Source organism: Canis lupus, chromosome X, assembly GCF_011100685.1.
Source record: "Canis lupus familiaris isolate Mischka breed German Shepherd chromosome X, alternate assembly UU_Cfam_GSD_1.0, whole genome shotgun sequence".
NCBI lineage: Eukaryota > Metazoa > Chordata > Mammalia > Carnivora > Canidae > Canis > Canis lupus.
In genome coordinates, this window is record NC_049260.1 from 27,157,583 (window position 1) to 27,183,703 (window position 26,121).

The 26,121-nt window shown below is 37.2% G+C and overlaps 1 protein-coding gene across 1 annotated transcript in view; it reads right to left on the minus strand.

Moving 5' to 3' along the window:
- DMD (dystrophin) overlaps positions 1–26,121 on the minus strand; it is a 2,084,073-nt gene that overhangs the window by 701,605 nt on the left and 1,356,347 nt on the right. The window contains 1 exon segment of the mRNA NM_001003343.1: positions 8,706–8,870. Coding sequence (NP_001003343.1) covers positions 8,706–8,870 — 165 coding nt within the window.

Below are 26,121 nucleotides of genomic sequence, written 5' to 3' on the forward strand. Positions count from 1 at the left end.
CCCTCAACTCAACGATGAGCTTTATGCTTCCTGCTCCATAGGGGGCTCTCAAGGGACTTAGGAACCCCAAAAGTAATCACCTGAAGTTGAAAAGACTACCTGGAAACTAACTGGATATTTTATATACTCAGGTGGGCTTTGGAGACACCCAGATCGTCCTTTGTTACAACCTTAGTCACTCACCCAAAGTCTAGTCCACGACGTCCATAATATCACCTATTAGTTCCAAAGAAAATCTTAAATATTGATGAAAACGTTTAGCCTTCATATTGAAAAGGTAACCTCAACTTGTTTTCATAATCATTTCTAGTCTGCTACAAAATGCTAGTATATGACAGTTAACATTTATCTGCTTCCTAATTTTCTCTGTAAAACAAAAGTTGCTAATGGTTAAAAGGCATTATATATATATATATATATATATATATATATATATATATATATATAAAACATTATATATATAGAAACATTAAAGTCAAAGAAAAACAACTTTGTATGCAACATATGCAAGGCAGGTAATGACATTGTTTTTTTTAATAATAAATTTATTTTTTATTGGTGTTCAATTTGCCAACATACAGAAAAACACCCAGTGCTCATCCCGTCAAGTGCCCCTCTCCGTGCCCGTCACCCATTCACCCCACCCCCCGCCCTCCTCCCCTTCCACCACCCCTAGTTCGTTTCTCAGAGTTAGGAGGCTTCCATGTTCTGTCTCCCTTTCTGATATTTCCTACCCATTTCTTCTCCCTGCCCTTCTATTCCCTTTCACTATTATTTATATTCCCCAAATGAATGAGACCATATAATGTTTGTCCTTCTCCGATTGACTTATTTCACTCAGAATAATACCCTCCAGTTCCATCCACGTTGAAGCAAATGGTGGGTATTTGTCGTTTCTAATGGCTGAGGAATATTCCATTGTATACATAGACCACATCTTCTTTATCCATTCATCTTTCGATGGACACCGAGGCTCCTTCCACAGTTTGGCTATTGTGGACATTGCTGCTAGAAACATCGGGGTGCAGGTGTCCCGGCGTTTCATTGCATCTGTATCTTTGGGGTAAATTCCCAGCAGTGCAATTGCTGGGTCGTAGGGCAGGTCTATTTTTAACTCTTTGAGGAGACATTGTTTTATTGTTTTTGTTATATAAAAAGAGAATAATTTTGTTCGTAAGTGAAATGACTGATTATTCCAGAAGGAAGATGAGGAAAAGTGTAGGACAAAATCTGAATGGATATAGAAAGCTGTAGAAAGTTTGTGGAAAAGGAAATTTGTGTCATGTGATCAAAGCTGACTATGATTGAACGGGTTTATTTAGAAGCTTTTTACAAATGAGCTTTAGTATCAACAGTGTATTAATGAAAAACTAGAGTTCATTTTTTTCTTCATTAAAATGACAAATTTTTCTCGGATTACTGATTTATTCTTAATAAGAGATTGTAAAAGCTTTTTCTTTACTTTCTGAATAATTCAGGTAGTGAAAGTGATTATGTCTTATTGGAATAATTTCCTGTGTTTTATGTTGATAATATCATGTCCTTGATGATTTAAGAATCATTTCACTTTTGAAAAAGCCAGTCTTTTACAATCATATTACCTTGTATGCTTTTTTTTTTTTTGAAATCTTTCACTGTCACTTTGGTTAAATAGGTAGTCAAGCACTATTTCAGTGACCCATGATCCTATTTAACCAAGGGTTCAAACCTTTTCACATTTTTGACAACCTTTGATATTTTTCCTTCCACAAATCTAATCCTAAATGAAATCTTGATCTTAAACTGACTTGAAAAATCTCTAGATTTGTTCTCTCACATTTGTTCTCTCTTAATATCTAAAAAAAAATATATTAAGAATGGCTAAGGCTTACTTGACACATTGAGTTAACATAAAAAGCATCAACAAATAAGAGATGCTTAACCTTCCAGAGGATATATTTGTATGAGTCACATCTTAGTAACATAAATATTTCAGTAATTATATCAAGTTAGTAGAAATTAGTCAGTGCCCTTGCTGTCCATGATATGACGTGGTGTTGCTTTGCCTAACAGATGACAGTATAATATCATCAGTGATAATTCCACTTATTACTGGAAAATGTTGTATGCCACAGAAGTGACTGAATTCCTTTAAGTGAACTCTCATCAGATCTTTAACTGTAGCTGTTTGAAGTCTTTTATCCTTTACAAAGTTGTTTTACTCCGAGGCTCCCCTGAAAGTACTTGTAATCAGCTACAGCCCAGAATGCTTGTCTTCAACAATAAGGGACTGTCTTGGAGATGCACTGAAAGGACTATTCCAGGTATTCTAGGGCACAAGCTTCTGTAGCTTTGCTTAAATAACTTCGACTGAGTCAAGATTTCCAGAAGTCCAGTGAAGAAGTTGATGGGTTTATGAAACTGTCCGAGATCAAGCAAAATGACAATCAAGTACATAGAACTGATTGAACTGGTGAAGAATCATTTGATTAAGGCTTTTGTTTGGAATATTGCTGATGCTTTAATATTCTATATTCTTGATACAAGGAACTCCTTTTTCTTTTTTCTTACGCTATCTCTAACTCAGAGCAATTTAGTAGATTACACTTTTATAAACAGAAATGAAACATTTATCTTTTCCTCTCTGCTTCCAGAATCCACAAACTCCTACTGAGTAATTTTATTTTCCTGGCAATATGATTATTCGCACAGATTCAATAAGAATCTATCTTTCTTGTAACAGGATAATTGAGAAAATTGATTATATAACCAAAGCTTTGACTGGAATGTTATACTTGACAATGATATAGATAAAATCGGATATGACCAGATAGTTTTAAAGAACAACAGTACACTTTTTGGAGACAATGTTTACAAAGCCCTTTTGAGAAAACTAGCCTGGCTTAATGGGATGTCCAGTCTTATAGGTAAATAAGGAAGGTCACTCCCTGGCAAACCCAGGAAGCTTTAGGATATTTTGAGGACTTTGAAAATAGAAAACTTCACCTCAATCTATAGTGTTGCAGGTAAAATCTGATGGCAAGTTCTTGGCTTGGCTTTTGAATTTCATGAAGCTTTTAAAAGTCAAATCTGAGATTCTTTATAAAAACTTACAGCAACACCAACTTTGAAAGGCCTGTGTAGTCAACTACTATTGACTGTAGACAACTACTATTGTATTGACAAAATACAGCCCAGCTTTATTTTGTTAACAAGAATAATTTCACTGGGAGTACCTTTGCTCAAATGGGAGGTGACTACAGAGAAACAAAAATTGCACTTCAATAGAAAACTGTAGCACATACTGATAGGTTACCAGATTCTCGTCCTGTTCTTTGCCTTTGAGCTATTTCGTATTTCCTTATAAACTACATGATATTGTTACCAATTTGTAGATTGGACTATCTTACACATATGGTTAGTTTCTACCAAATTTTCAAGTTTTTGAGTTTCTTTCAGTGTTTGACCGCAACTCTCCAAACGAATGTTTCCATTTTTTTTCTCCTATTCTCCTGACTTGGAATCACTGAGAACTAAAAGCTAAGTACCCAGATCCTTATCGAGATTCTAGATTGTCCTATCGTTGAACTTTTCTCTCAGGCTCTAAGGAAACCCTGAGAGCTGAAGCTGGACAACTTGACATTGACTTCAAAGGACTCACGGGCACAGGAAATTATGTCTGGACAACCCGCAAGCCTGGAGCTGCAGCTATAAGGGCTGCTCAGGAAGTTCAGTGGAAGTCCCACAACTTTTATGCTCTGTTCCAGGAAATAGCTCTGACTGTGGACAATCTTACAAAACCTCTCTGACGTCTGTACTGTCACCTAAAACATTCAAATAGTCATAAAATGGTCACTGCTATTGTTGCTTCACCATCCAAAGACGTTTCCAGCCCAACCTCTAGGAATCTTCTTAATTGGCTGCCCTGTGGACTTGGAAACTGGGTTTATAGTATGTTCCAATCATTAATCTTTGTTTTTCTTCTCACTGTCATAGAAAACACCCCTTATTAAATACCTAATTGCTCACACTGTGCAGCAAAATCCTCTACTATGAAGTTTCAGACTCAGTTCAAGTAGTCCTTGAACAACAGAAAGCTTCTGAAATAACTGACAGGAAGTAGCTTTACCAACCTGTTCACTGGGATAACTGGCTTCGCTCCGGCAAAAGAAGGTAGTGACAAAGATGGCCTCAATATTCTCCTTAAGGCTGACTAAAAAATGAGATGGGTTTCTTCCTTATTCTAGACTTGAACTCTATTTTCTTAGTTCACTTTAGAAAAACTTTCAACTGTCAATACCTTATCTGCCATTTTGAGAGATAAGTCTTCTACAACCCAGGAATGTCTTTCTCAAATACCTGGGAACCATCTCATTGAAATGTAAATGTCAGGAAGACTAGCACCGGCTTCCCACCTCTGTAGTGGGGGGCATAGTAGCCTCCCTTCAGTAAGTGACAAACAGCAGACACACAAGGTCAAATCACCTTGACCAACATCCCTGCCAGTGCCCTTTTAGTACTTTAACAGGAGTTCATCCCAAGGATTAAAATCTTTCCTGCTTATCGTTTCAGTGGAGTTGACTTCAGTCTCTCTCTTTCCTATTTTAATAGTCTTGAATAGAGTTTTCCTTGCCTATGAAGTCATCTGGTGCTTTTTTGTTTTTGTTTTTGTTTTTGTTTTTGGACAACACTCAAGGCACACTGAGAATGGCCTGGGTGCTCACATACTTTATCATTCATTCATTCCAATTGTGTCTTTTGGTAGTTTTCTGTGTGGATTTGTCATTATGGGCAATTAAGTTTCTTACATGGAGAGGAAGAGCTAGCAGAACAGTATGTCATGTTATTTATAGATCACAGAAGCAAAGTCATTCTTGAAGAGAAGGAAAAAACTCTCCCTGTCTTCAATATGAAAGTATTTCAGTCAGTAAGACTTAACATAAAATTATGTGGCCTCCTCCCTCATATTTTAATACAAAGTTTTGAAAACAGTAGTTAGGTAGTTCCATATCAGATAAATAGTATACCTACAGCTCATTACTGATAGCATTCATTAAAGATTAAAAACATAAGACCTTTTATAGAAATTCTAACTGGTCCCTGGTTTTGAGCATTCAATTATCATTTCTAAAATATGAAATCAACATATCTTATGTCTAAATTGAGAGTACATTTGGAAATCTAAATTCAAAGGCATGCCTTCTAGCACGCTGACTGAAGGGAAAGGTCTGTGATTACGCCTCATTTTCACCCTCTACATCACGATCTCATTGATTATGTTTCTCAGTTTGCTAAGGGTTCTGTGAGGTGATTTTCAAGATGAATATTGCTATTTGCAGGATTTCCTGAATAGGAATATTTCGGGAGTAAATTGCACAAGCCAAGCGATGTGCAGTCAATTTTCACTCCAGCATAAACAATGTATTAGAACAGAGCCCTTAAGGCTTTTTTTATTTGGGTTTCATTACACAGCTAGCTGCATTTCATCAATAAGCATGAAGTGCCAAGCAGGCAAAACTGAGGCTCATAGAGGGTATTACATATTTTTCTAACAGGTGCTTGGAGTTTGACGAGAGAAAACAAATAACCCGGATGTCAAGGCCTTAGGCTCTTTGTTTCAAAGGTAGCCATGGCCACCATGGACAAAGACAATTTCTTTAAATTTAGGAATCGGAGGCTCCTTGTGTTGTCTACTGTTTTTGCATTAATTCATTCCTAAGATTTTAGAAAGGAATTTCTTTCTCTGTGTTTAAAAATGGGCACGTCCACAAGAGTGCTTAAAAACTATTTTTGGTTTTTAGTAGTTTAAAGTAAAGTCTATTTTCCTATCTTTCTTTAACTGAAAAAAAAGTTTAATCTCATCTTTTTAAGTAGAAGGCTATAGCAGGCCATACAGACTAAAATCACATATCTTATAGAAGAAGTCTGAGCAATCTTTATAAATCATTTATTAGACAGTGAATTTAGATAGAGGCTAGACAAAGAGGGATAAAGAACTAGGTAAGTGAGTAAATTATTCACACAGGTCGCTATTTCCTGATTACAAGCTAGGGGTCTGAGAATTATGGGGAGAATGTCTGAAGTCATCATATATGTGATTTCATGATTTTTTTTGTCTTGGACATAGCCACAAACAGAAGAAAAAGGCTAAGGGAATATTTTTGAAATATGCACTCCAGAGATGAGAAACTCAGAATATGCACAGAGGACTGAAGCCAAGGAATTTTACTGCCAGGGAAAAGGCAGCTGCCTCTCCCCTCAGTGATTTACACCAAGCTGCAGGAGGCAAATATCATGACTCTCTGAAAGTACACACAGCAGTGAGAGTGGGGACTTGTAGCTTTGATAAAGGAAAGTGATTAACACAGCTGAGAGGAGCTTTCACTCTAAACTGCAGGGACCTATTTGGCACAGATGTATGGGCCATGGACAAACACATGCCCAATGCAAGTTTTCCATATGTGGGAACCATTGTCGGGGGGTAAGACCAGTACTAAAGTCACTTTGGTTGAGTCAACAACATCCCTCTCTAGCGAAGGATTTTTTTATCCTAGGAAGGATATATATAGATATATTCCATCAATAGAGATAGCTAATATTGAGTATATTTTTTCGTTACTTTCATGAAGAAGCTCATTTTAACTAGAGATTATATTTAAAAGTAAAGGATCTGCTTTTACCTGTGAGTTACAGAAAGCTCTTTCTGATTGGGAGCAGAGAATTTATGGCCTTTCCTCTTTATAATACTAAATCAAGAAATATTTAAGAATATGCTAGATCCAAGAGAATCTGGCTGAGGTTACTGTTTGTTGGACGAAGTAATTGCACTTCTCTGTTGAGATTACTGAGTACTGAGAAATGAGCATCCAGGAGATGCAGTTGTACTGGAGAATGCACACTAGTCAAATACCATTGAGACACTGTGCTAGCAAGATGAACAAACTGAAGGGATTCCAGGCCTGATGGCTTCCCTGAATGATGATATGGCTTTGCATTCACCCAGTCTTGTCCCTGTGACTACACATAACCCAAGCCCAGGGTGAAAGGTGCATCAGAAGCCATGGCTTGGTGTCAAGACCTTTACTGTGTCATCACTGTGCCAGCTGTGTTGTTACATGTCTCATATACTTTTTAAAAGCCAACGAAATTTGTTCTGGGTAAAGCCTACTGTGACTTGACTTTAATTGTCAGACGTAAATTGAAGACCATGCCACTGGATGAGCAGCCTGGGTTTTGCAGGGGTGAAATGATGTCTATCGGTGATGTACATGGTATCAGCTGTGCTTGAGGGTAGCTAACAGAATGGTAAAGTGCCAGGAAGAGATACAGTAAAAGTAGTGGCGTGCACTTGGCAAATATAACTAATTTTAGTTGTTTAAAACCTCTCTCTCTCTCTCCTTAACCTCACTCAAGCCCATCTTTCCTAAACTTGGGACTTTCTTTTCTCTAGAATATCCTCATACTTCATTTTATTCTTGCCTTATCTCCCGGCAAAACAAAACCTCATGGAGATTTAAAAAAAATAAGGTTGTGATAACCATGGAAAGCAAGTACACTGAAAAATCTGGGTCAGTGAACTAAAAGAAAAACTTTACTCAAGATGTTACTTAACTTATTTAGTCTGAAAGTACCCATTATTACATTAATCAAGAGGTTGAGATTTTAATTAATTGGTTTATGTGATAAGCTATTTAATATTTTTGGCCCATAGGGGATGCAAAGCAGAGCATCAGTTTGGGATAAGTCTTTGGAATATGCTCCTGGGGAGAGAGAAAAGTTAGGGACAATCAATGTCTACAGGGACACTAAAAGGGGAAGATGGTGGCATCCATTTGGCATGTTGGTCCAGAGTACTAGGCCTACCTGTGGCATCTCATTACCATTCTGGGTGTCTCGATACCACCTTTATTCTTTGATACAAAAATACAAGTACCCACCATACACTGGGCTCTGAGATGGGGTAGGGGTTCAGAGAGGAGTGGGATAAAGCAGTTATGTAAGAAGACATCCTCTGTATTTGAAGAAGAGTGTGATGAAGTACTCAAGTCTGCAAAACTTAAGTGTAAATCAATGTACAAAGGTTACAGGAAATGGATACAGAGGCTTATAAGAAATCCTAAGAAGGTTTTTTATTCTACTTGGGGTATGAAAAAAGGTTTTGAAGAAGCAAAGACATTGAATTCAGTCTTGAAGGATGTAGAAAAATTCATCATGCAAAAAAGGAGAAAAAAGTCATTTAAGGAAGAGGGATCAGGGACACAGACATGGCACATGGAACCGTACACATATAAACGTAATGTATAATTTTCTGTAGTTAGAAAATAAAGGGAGGTTTTGTTGGTAGAATAAAAGGATACAAAGATAAACTGGAGTCAGCCTGAGAGGGTATTGTGATGTTTACTAAAGAGCCTATACTTTATTTGGTAGGCACCTAATCTCCTAAACAATTTTAGTTTTATATAAGGAATCTACAAACATATATTGACTGCAATTAAAGTAGAAATGGGAGATAAGTCATAGTAAGAAATATGATGAAGGCATTCTAGTGATATGAGTTTAATGAATACATCATCGCTAGTAAGTACGGTAAGACAAAACAAAAAAGCCAATTTATTATTATTATTAATATTATAACAACAATGGCGATTATAATAATGGATGAGAAACTTAGTTCAGTGATATTGCCATTCTTTTGGAAAACAATATTTAAAGTGAAAAGTCCCTACCTTGATGTCAAATGGTCCTGTTTGATTTGGCTGATTGTAAATTTCCAACTGATTCCTAATAGGAGACAGCCATAGAAGCAGATGATTTAACTGCTCTTCCAGCTGTCCAAGGTCTTTTACGTGTGCCTCAATTTCTTCTTGCTTCTCAGGCAGATTTCTAGAAACCTGCAAGGAAAAAGAGTGAAAGATTCCCATAGTTTAAATAAAAAAGTAAATTGGTATTTTAACAGGATGATATGAGTTACTCACATGAGTTATGTGAGGATTTAATTCAGAAATTATAAGTCATTTATTAATAATCTTCCCCCAAATCCTATGCTGTAGAGACAACAAGCCTTTTTTAGAAATTCAAAACACACACTCACAATGTATACCCAACTGCAACCAATAAAAGTAAAGAAGTATATTCTTTACTGAATCACTCATTTACTAAACATAATGGTGTATTGCATATTAGATGCCAGATACTGTGCCTTTATCCTTCCTTCTAACTTTTCTTTTGTATTAGGGAAAATTGTAATTGTACAAGGGAATTATTTTATGCACAAAATAAAATGGGGAGGTAGGTTATAATTTGTGGGTCTAAATATAAGCAAGTACAACAAAATAAGGAGATTGGAATGAAAAGGAGAAACAAGACATTTGGATTAGAGTAGAATATATCAGTATGATTATAGGCTATTTTTATTAAGGGCTTACAATGTGCCAAATACCATGTTTGGAAGTTTCACATTTACTGCCTTCTTTAATCCACCCAACAATCTTATGATACAGATACTATTCTTTTCTCCATTTTATTTATTTATTTTTTTTAATTTATTTTTTATTGGTGTTTAATTTACTAACATACAGAATAACCCCCAGTGCCCGTCACCCATTCACTCCCACCACCCCCCGCCCTCCTCCCCTTCTACCACCCTTAGTTCGTTTCCCAGAGTTAGCAGTCTTTACGGTCTGTCTCCATTTTATAAATGGATCATGACATTGGGGTTGAGAAACATGAAATACCTTAGGAAGGAGTAGGATACTCTGTACAACACTGGGAAGTCTAGAGTTAGGCTGCTTGGTTAAAATCTTAATTCTAGTTCTTTCCTAGCACTTTAGCCAAATTTCCTTTAACTCTCAATGCCTTCTCCACAGAATGCAGACAATGGCAGTACCTGCTTCACAGGGTCAGTATATGGGTTAAATAGGTAATCCATTTAAATAACCAAGAGCAATATCCTGCATGTAATGACAATAAAGTCATTACATCTTAGTGATTATTACTTGAGCTCAAGTGTAAGTAGGGAGCCAGGATAAGCAAGAGCAAAGCCTTTTTCTTCCTATTGCCAAGAGGTAAAACGGGTAAACGGTACTAAAGAATGTGAATCTGCAATGGCAACCCTTTATGATATGATGAATACTATTCTAATAATATAAATAAAACATTACATTATAATATAAAGTCACATGCTACAATATACATCTATTATAAAATAATATCATGTTATTATAGATAGCATTTTTAATTCCAGTACAGTTAACACAGTGTTGTATTAGTTTCAGTTGTACAGTATAGTGATTCAACACTTCCCTACAGCACCCAGTGTTCATCACAAGTCCTACTCCTTAAACCCTGTCACTCATTTGACCCATCCCTTGCTCACCTCCCTTTGGGTAACCATCAATTTGTTCTCTATAGTTAAAAGTCTGTTTCTTGATTTCTCTCTCTCTCTTTTTTTTTTTTGCTTGTTTGTCTTGTTTCTTAAATTCTACATATGAATGAAATCATGCAAATCATATTTGTCTTTCTCTGACTTATTTCATTTAGCATTATACCCTCTAGATCCACTCATGTTTTGAAAATGGCAAAATTTCTTATGACTGAGTATATTCCATTGTGTATTTGTGTGTGTGTGTGTGTGTGTGTACATAACACACCACATCTTCTTTACCCATTCATCTGTTGATGAACACTTGGTCTTTTCCATAATTTGTCCACTGTACATAATACTGCTATAAATATATTAGTTTTTGCATTTTTGGGGTAAATAACTCAGTAGCACAATTACTGGATTATAGGGTAATTTTATTTTTAATTTTTTGAGGATTCTCCATACTGTTTTCCAAAGTGGCTGCATCCATTTGCATTCCCGCCAACTGTGCAAGAGGGCTCCTTTTTCTCCACACCCTTGCCAATTTTATAGAGAATATTAAAAAAGTAAACTAATACACTAATGCATCATCTAAATAATGCCCCCATACTTTGTAATATCTGTTTTAGATACTTTTGAAAGAACTAACTGAAGAACATTATGCTCCTTAATTGCACCCAAGACATGTGAGGTGAAAAAGGGATATGCTAATGGACAAAATAACTTCTCCATTAATTTACAGGAGAAGGAATTTTATATAAGCTATGATTATATGTAAACAACATGTATTTTGAAATCTATAAGTACATTTATATACATTGTGTAAAATGCATGTGCATTCATGAGTAAAGGGTTAACATTCAGCCTGTACTGATGTGTTCCAGCCTGAGACTGACCTTAGGTTCCACAGCAATGTTCCCTTGGAACGCTAACTTTAAGATGATTGGGAAACATTAGACCTGCTTTGTTTGCTGTATGGAACTGTATCTGCATTGGGGAAGCTGTGAACTGGAACATAACCTAGGGTGTGGATGACCCTAGTGTAAAAGATAGTGTAAAAGATAGAAAGGAGGGATCCCTGGGTGGCGCAGCGGTTTAGCGCCCGCCTTTGGCCCAGGGCGCAATCCTGGAGACCCGGGATCGAATCCCCCCTCGGGCTCCCGGTGCATGGAGCCTGCATCTCCCTCTGCCCATGTCTCTGCCTCTCTCTCTCTCTCTCTCTCTCTCTGTGTGACTATCATAAATAAATAAAAATAAAAAAAAAGATAGAAAGGAAATAGAGGCTATGGCTTCTATTTAAAGTGATCTGCACAGACCTTGGTGTGTTCACCCCTGGGTAAGTAAAGAGTGTGCAGGTAGCATGCAATGCTTGTTAATGGATAATGAAACATGATGCTGTATCTGCTTTGTTTGACTTGTATCCTGCTATAAAGCCAAGTCAACAAAGTATCAGATAAAGGCTTATTTGTGTTTTGTGAGTTGTAATCCATAATGACATCTATGGTGACAAATATTGTATTTGCATGCACGTGTGTGTGTGTGTGTGTGTGTGTGAGAGAGAGAGAGAGTTTATATTACAAATGTAATTCCATGTCTATAATATATAATCTAATAACGCTTTCAACTTATCTCTTCCAGCATTTATAAGGAAGTTACTAACAGTTTATTTTTATTGGATTATTTTCTAGTCACAAGTACATGTAAAAAACATTTTACAGCTTCCACTTGCAGCATCTAAGAGCCTCTAGATTCTGAACTTAATGAAAATAACAGCTATCATATTTTCTTAAAATCTCTAAAACTGAGTTATGAACTCATTTATATCTGATCACAAATAGTGTTCACATATCAAGATAGAAATCCCTGTATCTTTCCACTGAGATTGTTAGTTTCCTTCTCACACTCCCAAACCATTCCTTTCTGGTTCTAGAGCTAGAACAATTCTGGAGAGCAAACAGCTCAATGGGTGAGATTTGACTAATAACTGAAAAAAATAAACAATGGCTCATAATGAGATTATAGGGCACAATAGTTTTCAGGTTAGTTATGACATCTACATTGGGTATATCCTCACAGACCTTGTGCTTCCCACCATCATAGCGTATGCCTTATACTCTTTGTTATTTACACTGTCCTCCCTCACTTAGCTTTGATTTCTGGGTGAACTGGGTTCTTTTTTTTTTTTTTTTTGAACTGGGTTCTTATACATGACAGGGTTTCAATAAACATCTGATGAATGAAAGATAAACAATTTCAAAATTTTAGGATTAATTTCTTTTTTTCCAATTAAAGAAGCAATGCATGTCCAGAGTACTCAACATAAAGAATGTAATTTTATCTGCAAGTTAAATAGTTTTAATTAACAAAGATATTAGTTACCTGGACTATATAAAAATGAGAAACTTTTGAATGGGAAAAAAAAAAAACACCTAAAAGCAAAGTCGAAGGACAAATGACAAATTGTAAAAAAAAAAAATATATATATATATATATATATATATATATATATATATATATATTTATGACATCTCAAATAAGGTACTAATTTCCTAACACATAAGAAGCCTTCTGCAAATTAATTTTAAAAAAGCCAACCACCCAGAGAAAAACTGGATAAAAGGACAGTCTAAAAAAGAAAACATAAATGGATTTTATTTTTTTTCATAAATGGATTTTAAACATACATAAAGAAGCTAAACTTCGTTGTAATGAGAGATCTGAAAATTTCATCTATTGCACTAACATAAATCCAAGTCTAAAATACACTATTCTGCCAAGGTTGTGGAAAATACATAATTATGTATCGCCAGTGGGACAGACAAACTTGTGTACCCCTTGTGGAAGATAATTTGGCAATATCTGACAGATGCATATAGCCTTATACCCAGAATTTTTGCTGCTAGGAATTTATCTTGTAGATGTATTTATACTAGTAAAATCAATGCTTGGTGATGGTAGGGCAGGTGGTAGATGGGGTGGATGATGTTCATTAGAGTTTTAAATTTTTGCAAAATATAAATGTATTACCTTCAAAGAGAAATAAGTTAATTTAGAAAGGAAAACTACCAGTTTTTCTTCTTGAGAATATAAATTTTAATAACAAATCACTATTAATAGGATGTAACACAGCTAAAGCCATCAGTTTATTTTTATTTTTATTTTTTTTAAGCCATCAGTTTAAAATCGCATATTCCTATGACAATATCACTTAGTTAATGGTAGGGTAGAATTTGGGACCTTCTGACATATAATTTTTGTGCGTCCCCACACCTTCAAAACAGTCTTCAGGAACTGATGGCTTCTGTATAGTTCATGGAAAACGAGAATGTGAATAATTTATGATGTAGAATATGAGTAGGTTCCATGTCAGCTTTTGTATGTCTTAATATTATTTACTATTACATTTACTACTTCATATTCATATCAAAATATGTATACAGTTTAAAAGTAAAATGCATCATTTTCCCAATAATCTTTTTAAGTATTATAGAACCATACTCTTTGTACAACATGTGCCCTATGGTGAAGAAAAAAATTAAACACATTCAGTTCCCTTATGTGTTAATTTAGTATCTAACTAAATCTTGACCTAATTTCACACAAGATTAGCTTCTGTTTTTTCATCTTTGAATTTTAATTTCAAATGTGTAGAAATTTTAATAATAAGATAAGCAGAGGTGTCTGTTTTAGAAATAAACAGATATTAAATACTTATTTCACATCTTACAACAAAAGCATTCTAGAGAAATTAAAGTGTTAAGTGTAAAAACATTACTAGCAGAACTAGAATAAAATATTGGTGTGAGGAAGCCTTTTAGAAGCAGAAAGTAATGTGAGTAAACTATTAAATATAATATTTGTATTGCTCATTCAAAATTAAGGCCAATTAACAGAATTAAAAACAAATGACAGCTGGGACTATTTGCAGCATCTATCAGACAATGGGTAATAATCTTTCATATAAAAAGATCTTTCAATAAATGAAATGAGATGGAGAATCTATTGGAAAACTCAGGATAAAGAATATAAACAGGAATTTTAACAAAAAAAATGGAAACAGCAAATAAACAAAAATCCAACCACTAAGTAGTCAATGAAATGCAAATTAAAACAGCAATAATAAACCATCATTTGCCTACTATATTGGCTTTTGTCAAAGGTATTTATCAAAATTCTAGAAAATAAGCACTTTTATGCTATTTGTGGGAGGATAAATTCTTACATTTGTAGGGAGTAATTTGATAATTCATACCAAAAAGCTAGACTTCTACTCTGAAAACTACCAATACGCCTGAGAGATTAAGGAAAGCCTAAAAAAATAAAGGAATATACCTTATTCTTCTATTGGAAGAAACCAAATGGAAGATCCTATATTGTAAAGATATCAACTCTCTTCTAATAATCTGTATATTCAGTGTGAGCTCTATTAAAATTGCAACCGTTTTCAATAGAAAGTGACATACCAATTCTAAGATATATATGCAAATGCCAAGGGCCAAGAATATCCAATGCAATCTTGAAGAATAATCAAGTTTAAGAATGTTTACTACTTCTAACTACAATAAAAAAAATACCCCCCCAGAAAAAGAATGTTTACTACCAAGTATCATTATTTACTATAACCAATTCTGTGTGGTATTGCTGTGAGAATAGACCATTTGTACTTACTTAATTTATGACAGTGGTGCCACTTAGAGAGTGGATGATCTAGAAATACATATACTCTACAAGTGTTTGAAGTCAGAAGTGAGCTTATCTTTGGTGAGGAAGGCAGTTGGTAAAGGGTTAATAACTAGGAAGGAGCATGAAAGAAGCTCCTGCGGTAATGTTCTAATTCCTGATCTGGGTGTTAGTAGCATGGTATGCTGACTTTTAAAAAATCCATCAACTTCTATTCTTTTTTTTTAATTTTTATTTATTTATGATAGTCACAGAGAGAGAGAGAGAGAGAGAGAGAGAGAGAGAGAGGCAGAGACACAGGCAGAGGGAGAAGCAGGCTCCATGCACCAGGAGCCCGACGTGGGATTTGATCCCGGGTCTCCAGGATCGCGCCCTGGGCCAAAGGCAGGCGCCAAACCGCTGCACCACCCAGGGATCCCTGACTTCTATTCTTATTATCTGTATACTTTCCTATGTGTCTCTTATACTCCAATTTAAAAGAATATATGAAAATATATTAAAAGCCTTAGGGTAAATACCTAGCAGTGCAATTGCTGGATCCTAGGGTAGTTCTATTTTTAACTTTTGAGGAACCTCCATAATGTTTTCGAGAGTGACTGATTATATTGCACCTGTTTGCATTCCCACCAACAGCGTAAGAGAGTTCCCCTTTCTCCACACTACTAGGTATTTTCCCAAAAGATACAAAAATACTGATTCGAAGGGATACATGCACCCTGATGTTTACAGCACCATTACCAACAAGAGCCAAATTATGGAAATAGCCCAAATGTCCATTGACTGATGGATAAAGATGTGGTATATACGTAAAATGGAACATTACTCAGCCATAAAAAGAATGAAATCTTGCCATTTGCAATGACATAGATGGAGCTAGAATGTATTACCCTAAGTGAAATAAGTCAGAGAAAGACATGATTTCACTCGTATGGCGAATATAAGAAACAAAACAGATGAACATAGGGAGAAAAGAAGAGGGACAAACTAGAAAAGAGACACTTAACTATAGGGAATAAACTGAGGGTTACTGGAGGGGAGGTGAATGGAAGGAGAGGTTAAATGGGTGATAGGTAAAAGGGAGGGCACTTGTGATGCGAACCAGGTGTTGCATGCAAATGATGAATCCCTAAATTCTACATGTGAAATTAATATTACACTGTATGTTAACTAACTGGAATTTAAATAAAAACTTGAGAGGAGAAAAAGAAGTACTCATTTCATTCAACCACAAAATTTTACTTCTATGAATTTTCCTAGGGGAATATCAGAGATATACACAGAGACATGTGACAAGAATACTCAATTCTGTCATTTATACTAGTGAAAACCTGGAAATCGCTCAAATGTAGTAAATTACATCCATATAATGGAATACTTTGCATCCTTAAAGTTCACACCACGAAAAACATCCTATTTTGAAACATATTCATGACATGTTAATTGATGAAAAGGTAAGTTATACACCACACAAATTATATCTTCGATTTTCTGTGCATATTTGGTATATCAGTATCTATCTATCTATCTACCTATCTATCTATCTATCTATCTATCTATCTATATTTTTTAAATGATTGGAAATACATGAAATTATTAACCATGATTTTTTGTGCTACCAATTAAAGATAACTTTTATGTAACTTTTGATATATTTTGGCATTTTCTAAAGTTACTATACAGAAAGAGTATTATTTTTTATGTTTTAAATGGTAAATAAAATAAATAAAAGGATAATACTGATTGGGTGGTTGGCTACCCCTCTAAAATATCTGCAATAATAAAATTACCATTTTAACTTAGATTTTCAAAATGACAGCTTTTACTTACATGATCTCCCTTAATCTTATCCATACTCCTACAATATATATATATTTTTTCTCCAATTGATAAATGAAGAAATTAAGGTTCAAAATTATAAATAATATTCAAAGGTTACTAGTAAGTTTAAAAAAATGTGGCATTAAACATCTGGGTTTTCCTGACTCCAAAACTTCCTTTTACTCTTCCCTGCCAAAACATACTTTTTCTGATCTTCTAAAATCTACAAGAATACTCAATTTGTGTTATTTGATAAATAGAGTATTGAAATTCATGCTTTTTAAAAGCTTTTAATAATTATGGGAACAAGCTGTATCCTTAATGCTCATTACTTTTAATGAGATATATACATTTAGAAGTCAACTTTAATATGACCAATACAAATAAAATGCATGAATATAAACATATTGAAAACAAAAAAAATGCTACTTGACATTTGTTAATTCAAGACTGTCTATTATATATAGGGATTACAAGGTAAATGACATTGCATACTGAATATATGTTTAGATCATGATTAACTCAAACCCATGATTAAATGATCTTCATGGAATTTCAGTATCTTCTACATTTTGGTAGATTTGTCATCTATTTTATTTTATTTTTATTTTTATTTTTATTTTTTTTTTGATTTGTCATCTATTTTAAAAGAGAGACATAGACAGGCACAAAAACAGACACACAGATTGATGGATCAGAACAGAGAACCCAGAAATGGGCTATACAGTCAGCTAATCTTTGACAAAGCAGGAAAGAAAACCCAATGAAAAAAAGATAGTCTCTTTGACAATTGGCCTTGGGAAAACTTGACAGCGACATGCAGAAGAATGAAACTGGTCCACTTTCTTTTTTTTTTCTTTAAAGATTTTATTTATTTATTAGAGACACACACACACACAGACAGAGGCAGAGACACAGGCAGAGGGAGAAGCAGGGTCCATGCAGGGAGCCTGACGTGGGACTCGATCCCGGGTCTCCAGGATCAGGCCCGGGGCTGAAGGCGACGCCAAACCACTAAGCCACTGGGGTGCCCCCTGGTCCACTTTCTTATGCCATACAGAAAAATAAACTCAAAATGGATGAAAGACCAAATATGAGACCTGAAATCATCAAAATCCTAGAGGAGAAAACAGGTAGCAACCTCTCTGACTTCAGCTGCACCAAAGTCTTAATAGATACATCTTCAGAGGCAAGGGAAACAAAAGCAAAAAGAACTACCAGGACCTCATCAAGGCAAAAAACTTTTGCACAGTGAAGGAAACGATCAACAAAACTAAAAGGCAACTGACTGGATAGGAGAAGATATTTGCAAATGATGTATCAAAAAAAGGATTAGTATTTAAAAATCTATAAAGGACTTAACAAACTCAACACCCCCCAAAACAAATGATCCAGTTAAGAAATGGGCAGAAGATATAAATAGACACTTTTCCAAAGAAGACATCCAGATGGCTGACAGACACAAGAAGAGATGCTCAACCTCACTTACCATCAGGGAAATACAAATCAAAACCACAATGAGATACCATCTCACACCTGTCAGAATGGCTAAAATGAACAACTCAGGAAACAACAGATGTTGGCAAGGATGTGGAGAAAGGGAACCCTTTTGCACTGTTGGTGGGAATGCAAACTTGTGTAGCCACTCTGGAAAACAGTATGGAGGTTCCTCAAAATGTCAAAAATAGAACTATCCTATGACCCAGCAATTGCCCTACTTGGTATTATCCAAAGATACAAAAATGTTGATTCTAAGGGGGCACCTGCACTCCAATGTTTATAGCAGCATTCTCAATAATAGCCAAATTATGGAAAGAGCCCAAATGTCCAATGACTGATGAATGGATAAAGAAGAGGTTTTATATATATATATATATATATATATATATATATATATATATATATATATATATATTAGAATATTACTTAGTAATCAAAATGAAGGAAATCTTGTTACTTGCAATGATGTGGATGGAGCTAGAGAGTATTATGCTAAGTAAAATAAGTCAGAGAAAGACAAAAATATTATTTCACTCAAATGTGGAAATTCAGAAACAAAACAGATGAACAGGAGGAGGGGCAAGATGGCTGAAGAGTAGGGTCCCCAAATCACCTGTCCCCACCAAATTACCTAGATAACCTTCAAATCATCCTGAAAATCTACGAATTTGGCCTGAGATTTAAAGAGAGAATAGCTGGAACGCTACAGTGAGAAGAGTTTGCACTTCTATCAAGGTAGGAAGACGGGGAAAAAGAAATAAAGAAACAAAAGGCCTCCAAGGGGGAGGGGCCCCGCGAGGAGCCGGGCTGAGGCCGGGGCGAGTGTCCCCAGGACAGGAGAGCCCCGTCCCGGAGGAGCAGGAGCTGCACCGACCTTCCCGCGCGGAAAGGGGCTCGCGGGGAGTTGGAGCAGGACCCCAGGAGGGCGGGGGTGCCCTCGGGCTCCCTGGGACACTAACAGCACCTGCGCCCCGGGAGAGTGCGCCGAGCTCCCTAAGGGCTGCAGCGCGCACGGGGGGACCCGGAGCAGCTCGGAGGGGCTCAGGCAGAGGAAGAGGCTCCGCGGAGGGGGCTGCGCGGCTCCGGGGAGAGCCAATCCAACAGCGCAGGCCTGGGAGCACAGGGCGCCGGGGACACAGCCCAGGATCCCGCCTCCCCCGGGACAGGCAGAGGCCGGGAGGGCCCAGGACAGCGAGGACGCTCCTGCCCCAGCTGAGCAGATCAGCGACTCTGCCCTGGAGCCTCCAGGCCCTGCAGGCTGAGAGCTCTGTAGTCACTGCGGGAGCTGACTCCAGGGCTCCAGAGCTGGCCGCCGCCACTGGGGTTGTTCCTCCTGGGGCATCACGGAGTAAACAACCCCCACTGAGCCCTGCACCAGGCAGGGGCAGAGCAGCTCCCCCAAGTGCTAACACCTGAAAATAGGCACAACAGGCCCCTCCCTCAGAAGACCAGTTAGACGGACAAGTTCCAGGGGAAGTCAAGGGACTTAAAGTACACAGAAACAGAAAAAATAAATAAATAAAAAGAAACAGAAGATACTCCTCCCGTGGTTTTTGTTTTTTTTTTTTTTGCTTTTTTGCTTTTTGATTTCTGTTTGCTTCCCCCACCCATTTTTTTCCTTTCTTTCTTTTTCTTTCTTTCTTTTTTCTTCATTTTTTCTTTTTTCTTTTTCTCTTTTCTTTCCTTCTTTCTCTCCTCTCTTTTTCTCCTTTTCCCAATACAACTTGTTTTTGGCCACTCTGCACTGAGCAAAATGACTAGAAGGAAAACCTCACCTCAAAAGAAAGAATCAGAAACAGTCCTCTCTCCCACAGAGTTACAAAACCTGGATTACAATTCAATGTCAGAAAGCCAATTCAGAAGCACTATGATAAAGCTACTGGTGGCTCTAGAAAAAAGCATAAAGGACTCAAGAGACTTCATGACTGCAGAATTTAGATCCAATCAGGCAGAAATTAAAAATCAATTGAATGAGATGCAATCCAAACTAGAAGTCCTAACGACAAGGGCTAACAAGGTGGAAGAACGAGTGAGTGACATAGAAGACAAGTTGATGGCAAAGAGGGAAACTGAGGAAAAAAGAGACAATTAAAAGACCATGAAGATAGATTAAGGGAAATAAACGACAGCCTGAGGAAGAAAAACCTACGTTTAATTGGGGTTCCCAAGGGCGTGGAAAGGGCCAGAGGGCCAGAATATGTATTTGAACAAATCATAGCTGAAAACTTTCCTAATCTGGGAAGGGAAACAGGCATTCAGATCCAGGAAATAGAGAGATCCCCCCCCCTAAAATCAATAAAAACCATTCAACACCTCGACATTTAATTGTTAAGCTTGCAAATTCCAAAGATAAAGAGAGAAGATCCTTAAAGCAGCAAGAGACAAGAAATCCCTGACTTTTATGGGGAGGAATATTAGGGTAACAGCAGACCTCTCCACAGAGACCTGGCAGGCCAGAAAGGGCTGGCAGGATATATTCAGGGTCCTAAATGAGAAGAACATGCAACCAAGAATACTTTATCCAGCAAGGCTCTCATTCACAATGGAAGGAGATAAAGAGCTTCCAAGACAGGCAGGAACTGAAAGAATACGTGACTTCCAAACCAGCTCTGCAAGAAATTTTAAGGGGGACTCTTAAAATTCCCCTTTAAGAAGAAGTCCAGTGGAACAATCCACAAAAACAAGGACTGAATAGATATCATGATGACACTAAACTCATATCTGTCAATAGTAACTCTGAACGTGAACGGGCTTAATGACCCCATCAAAAGGCGCAGGGTTTCAGACTGGATAAAAAAAGCAGGACCCATCTATTTGTTGTCTACAAGAGACTCATTTTAGACAGAAGGACACCTACAGCATGAAAATAAAAGGCTGGAGAACCATTTACCATTCAAATGGTCCTCAAAAGAAAGCAGGGGTAGCCATCCGTATATCAGATAAACTAAAATTTACCCCAAAGACTGTAGTGAGAGATGAAGAGGGACACTATATCATACTTAAAGGATCTATCCAGCAAGAGGACTTAACAATCCTCGATATATATGCCCCGAATGTGGGAGCTGCCAAATATATAATCCAATTAATAACCAAAGTGAAGAAATACTTAGATAATAAACACTTACACTTGGTGACTTCAATCTAGCTCTTTCTATACTAGATAGTTCTTCTAAGCACAACATCTCCAAAGAAACGAGAGCTTTAATTGATACACTGGACCAGATGGATTTCACAGATATCTACAGAACTTTACATCCAAACTCAACTGAATACACATTCTTCTCAAGTGCACATGGAACTTTCTCCAGAATAGACCACATACTGGGTCACAAATCGGGTCTGAACCGATACAAAAAGATTGGGATCATCCCCTGCATATTCTCAGACCATAATGCCTTGAAATTAGAACTAAATCACAAGAAGTTTGGAAGGACCTCAAACACATGGAGGTTAAGGACCATCCTGCTAAAAGATGAAAGGGTCAACCAGGAAATTAAGGAAGAATTAAAAAGATTCATGGAAACTAATGGGAATGAAGATACGACCATTCAAAATCTTTGGGATGCAGCAAAAGCAGTCCTAAGGGGGAAATACATCGCAATACAAGCATCCATTCAAAAACTGGAAAGAACTCAAATACAAAAGCTAACCTTACACATAAAGGAGCTAGAGAAAAAACAGCAAACAGATCCTACACCCAGCAGAAGAAGAGAGTTAATTAAAATTCGAGTAGAACTTAACGAAATCGAGACCAGAAGAACTGTGGAACAGATCAACAAAACCAGGAGTTGGTTCTTGGAAAGAATTAATAAGATAGATAAACCATTATCCAGCCTTATTAAAAAGAAGAGAGAGAAGACTCAAATTAATAAAATCATGAATGAGAAGGGAGAGATCACTACCAACACCAAAAAAATACAAACGATTTTAAAAACATATGAACAGCTATACGCCAATAAATTAGGCAATCTAGAAGAAATGGATGCATTCCTGGAAAGCCACAAACTACCAAAACTGGAACAGGAAGAAATAGAAAACCTGAACAGGCCAATAACCAGGGAGGAAATTGAAGCAGTCATCCAAAACCTCCCAAGACACAAGAGTCCAGGGTCAGATGGCTTCCCAGGGGAATTCTATCAAACGTTTAAAGAAGAAACCATACCTATTCTACTAGAGCTCTTTGGAAAGATAGAAAGAGATGGAGTACTTCCAAATTCGTTCTATGAGGCCAGCATCACCTTAATTCCAAAACCAGACAAAGACCCCACCAAAAAGGAGAATTACAGACCAATATCCCTGATGAACATGGATGCAAAAATTCTCAACAAGATACTAGCCAATAGGATCCAACAGTACGTTAAGAAAATTATTCACCATGACCAAGTAGGATTTATCCCCGGGACACAAGGCTGGTTCAACACTCGTAAAACAATAGGTGTGATTCATCATATCAGCAAGAGAAAAACCAAGAACCATATGATCCTCTCATTAGATGCAGAGAAAGCATTTGACAAAATACAGCATCCATTCCTGATCAAAACTCTTCAGAGTGTAGGGATACAGGGAACATTCCTCAACATCTTAAAAGCCATCTACGAAAAGCCCACAGCAAATATCATTCTCAATGGGGAAGCGCTGGGAGCCTTTCCCCTAAGATCAGGAACAAGACAGGGATGTCCACTCTCACCACTGCTATTCAACATAGTACTGGAAGTCCTAGCCTCAGCAATCAGACAACAAAAAGACATTAAAGGCACTCAAATTGGCAAAGAAGAAGTCAAACTCTCCCTCTTCGCCGATGACATGATACTCTACATAGAAAACCCAAAAGCCTCCACCCCAAGATTGCTAGAACTCATACAGCAATTTGGTAGCGTGGCACGATACAAAGTCAATGCCCAGAAATCAGTGGCATTTCTATACACTAACAATGAGATGGAAGAAAGAGAAATTAAGGAGTCAATCCCATTTACAATTGCACCCAAAAGCATAAGATACCTAGGAATAAACCTCACCAAAGAGGTAAAGGATCTATACCCTAAAAACTATAGAACACTTCTGAAAGAAATTGAGGAAGACACAAAGAGATGGAAAAATATTCCATGCTCATGAATTGGCAGAATTAATATTGTGAAAATGTCAATGTTACCCAGGGCAATTTACACGTTTAGTGCAATCCCTATCAAAATACCATGGACTTTCTTCAGAGAGTTAGAACAAATTATTTTAAGATTTGTGTGGAATCAGAAAAGACCCCGAATAGCCAGGGGAATTTTAAAAAAGAAAACCATATCTGGGGGCATCACAATGCCAGATTTCAGGTTGTACTACAAAGCTGTGGTCCTCAAGACAGTGTGGTACTGGCACAAAAACAGACACATAGATCAATGGAACAGAATAGAGAACCCAGAAGTGGACCCTGAACTTTATGGTCAACTAATATTCGATAAAAGAGGAAAGACTATCCATTGGAAGAAAGACAGTCTCTTCAATAAATGGTGCTGGGAAAATTGGACATCCACATGCAGAAGAATGAAACTAGACCACTCTCTTGCACTATACACAAAGATAAACTCAAAATGGATGAAAGATCTAAATGTGAGACAAGATTCCATCCAAATCCTAGAGGAGAACACAGGCAACACCCTTTTTGAACTCGGCCACAGTAACTTCTTGCAAGATACATCCACGAAGGGAAAAGAAACAAAAGAAAAAATGAACTATTGGGACTTCATCAAGATAAGAAGCTTTTGCACAGCAAAGGATACAATCAACAAAGTAAAAGACAACCTACAGAAGGGGAGAAGATATTTGCAAATGACATATCAGATAAAGGGCTAGTTTCCAAGATCTATAAAGAACTTCTTAAACTCAACACGAAAGAAACAATCAAATCATGAAATGGGCAAAAGACATGAAGAGAAATCTCACAGAGGAAGACATAGACATGGCCAACATGCACATGAGAAAATGCTCTGCATTACTTGCCATCAGAGAAATACAAATCAAAACCACAATGAGATACCACCTCACACCAGTGACAATGGGGAAAATTAACAAGGCAGGAAACAACAAATGTTGGAGAGGATGCAGAGAAAAGGGAACCCTCTTCCACTGTTGGTGGGAATGGGAACTGGTGGAGCCACTCTGGAAAACTGTGTGGAGGTTCCTCAAAGAGTTAAAAATAGACCTGCCCTATGACCCAGCAATTGCACTGTTGGGGATTTACCCCAAAGATACAGATGCAATGAAACGCCGGGACACCTGCACCCTGAGGTTTCTAGCAGCAATGTCCACAATAGCCAAACTGTGGAAGGAGCCTCGGTGTCCACTGAAAGATGAATGGATAAAGAAGATGTGGTTTATGTATACAATGGAATATTCCTCAGGCATTAGAAACGACAAATACCCACCATTTGCTTCGACGTGGATGGAACTGGAGGGTATTATGTTGAGTGAAGTAAGTCAATCGGAGAAGGACAAACATATGTTCTCATTCATTTGGGGAATATAAATAATAGTGAAAGGGAATATAAGGGAAGGGAGAAGAAATGTGTGGGAAATATCAGAAAGCGAGACAGAACATGGAAGCCTCCTAACTCTGGGAAACAAAGTAGGGGTGGTGGAAGGGGAGGAGGGCGGGGGGTGGGGGTGAATGGGTGACGGGCACCGGGGGGGGCACTTGACGGGATGAGCACTGGGTGTTATTCTGTATGTTGGTAAATTGAACACCAATAAAAAATAAATTTATTATAAAAAAAACCAAAAAAAACCAGATGAACATAGGGAAAGGGAACGAAAAATAAAATAAAAACAGGGAAGCAAACCATAAAAGACTCTTAACTATAGAGATCAAACTGAGGGTTGCTAGAGGGGAGGAGGGGGGAGGGGGAATGCCCTAAATGAGTGATGGGCATTAAGGACGGCACTTGCTGGGATGAGCACTGGGAGTTATATGTAAGTGATGAATCACTAAATTTTACACCTGAAACCAAGACTACACTATATGTTAACTAAGTTGAATTTAATTTTTTTTTTTTTTATGATAGTCACACAGAGAGAGAGAGAGAGAGAGAGAGAGAGAGAGGCAGAGACACAGGCAGAGGGAGAAGCAGGCTCCATGCACTGGGAGCCCGACGTGGGATTCGATCCCGGGTCTCCAGGATCGCGCCCTGGGCCAAAGGCAGGCGCTAAACCGCTGCGCCACCCAGGGATCCCCTAAGTTGAATTTAAATGAAAAATAAAAAATACTACACTGCACTAAATGTTAACTTGAATTTAAATGAAAAATAAAAAAAAAACAAATAAAAAATAAAATAGACGTAGACAAAATAAGTTGTTATAATAAATAAAAATGGTTAAAGACAAAATTGCCAAGTCAGATACATAGCAATTTTCATGATAAATTAGCATTATTTCCCAAGAATTTATTAATAAATGTTGAATTCTGGACTTTCATACTTAAAAATATAGATGATACCTTTTTAAAATTTTTATTTATTTATGATAGTCACACAGAAAGAGAGAGAGAGGCAGAGACACAGGCAGAGGGAGAAGCTGGCTCCATGCACCGGGAGCCGGACATGGGATTCGATCCCGGGTCTCCAGGATCGCGCCCTGGGCCAAAGGCAGGCGCCAAACCGCTGCGCCACCCAGGGATCCCTATAGATGATACTTGATCAAATTTTAGCCCAATTTAGAAATTCGTATCTCATATAATTCCAAATTAAATACCAGGTGAATGAAATTTTGGTGTAGAAAATGAAGCCATACAAATAATG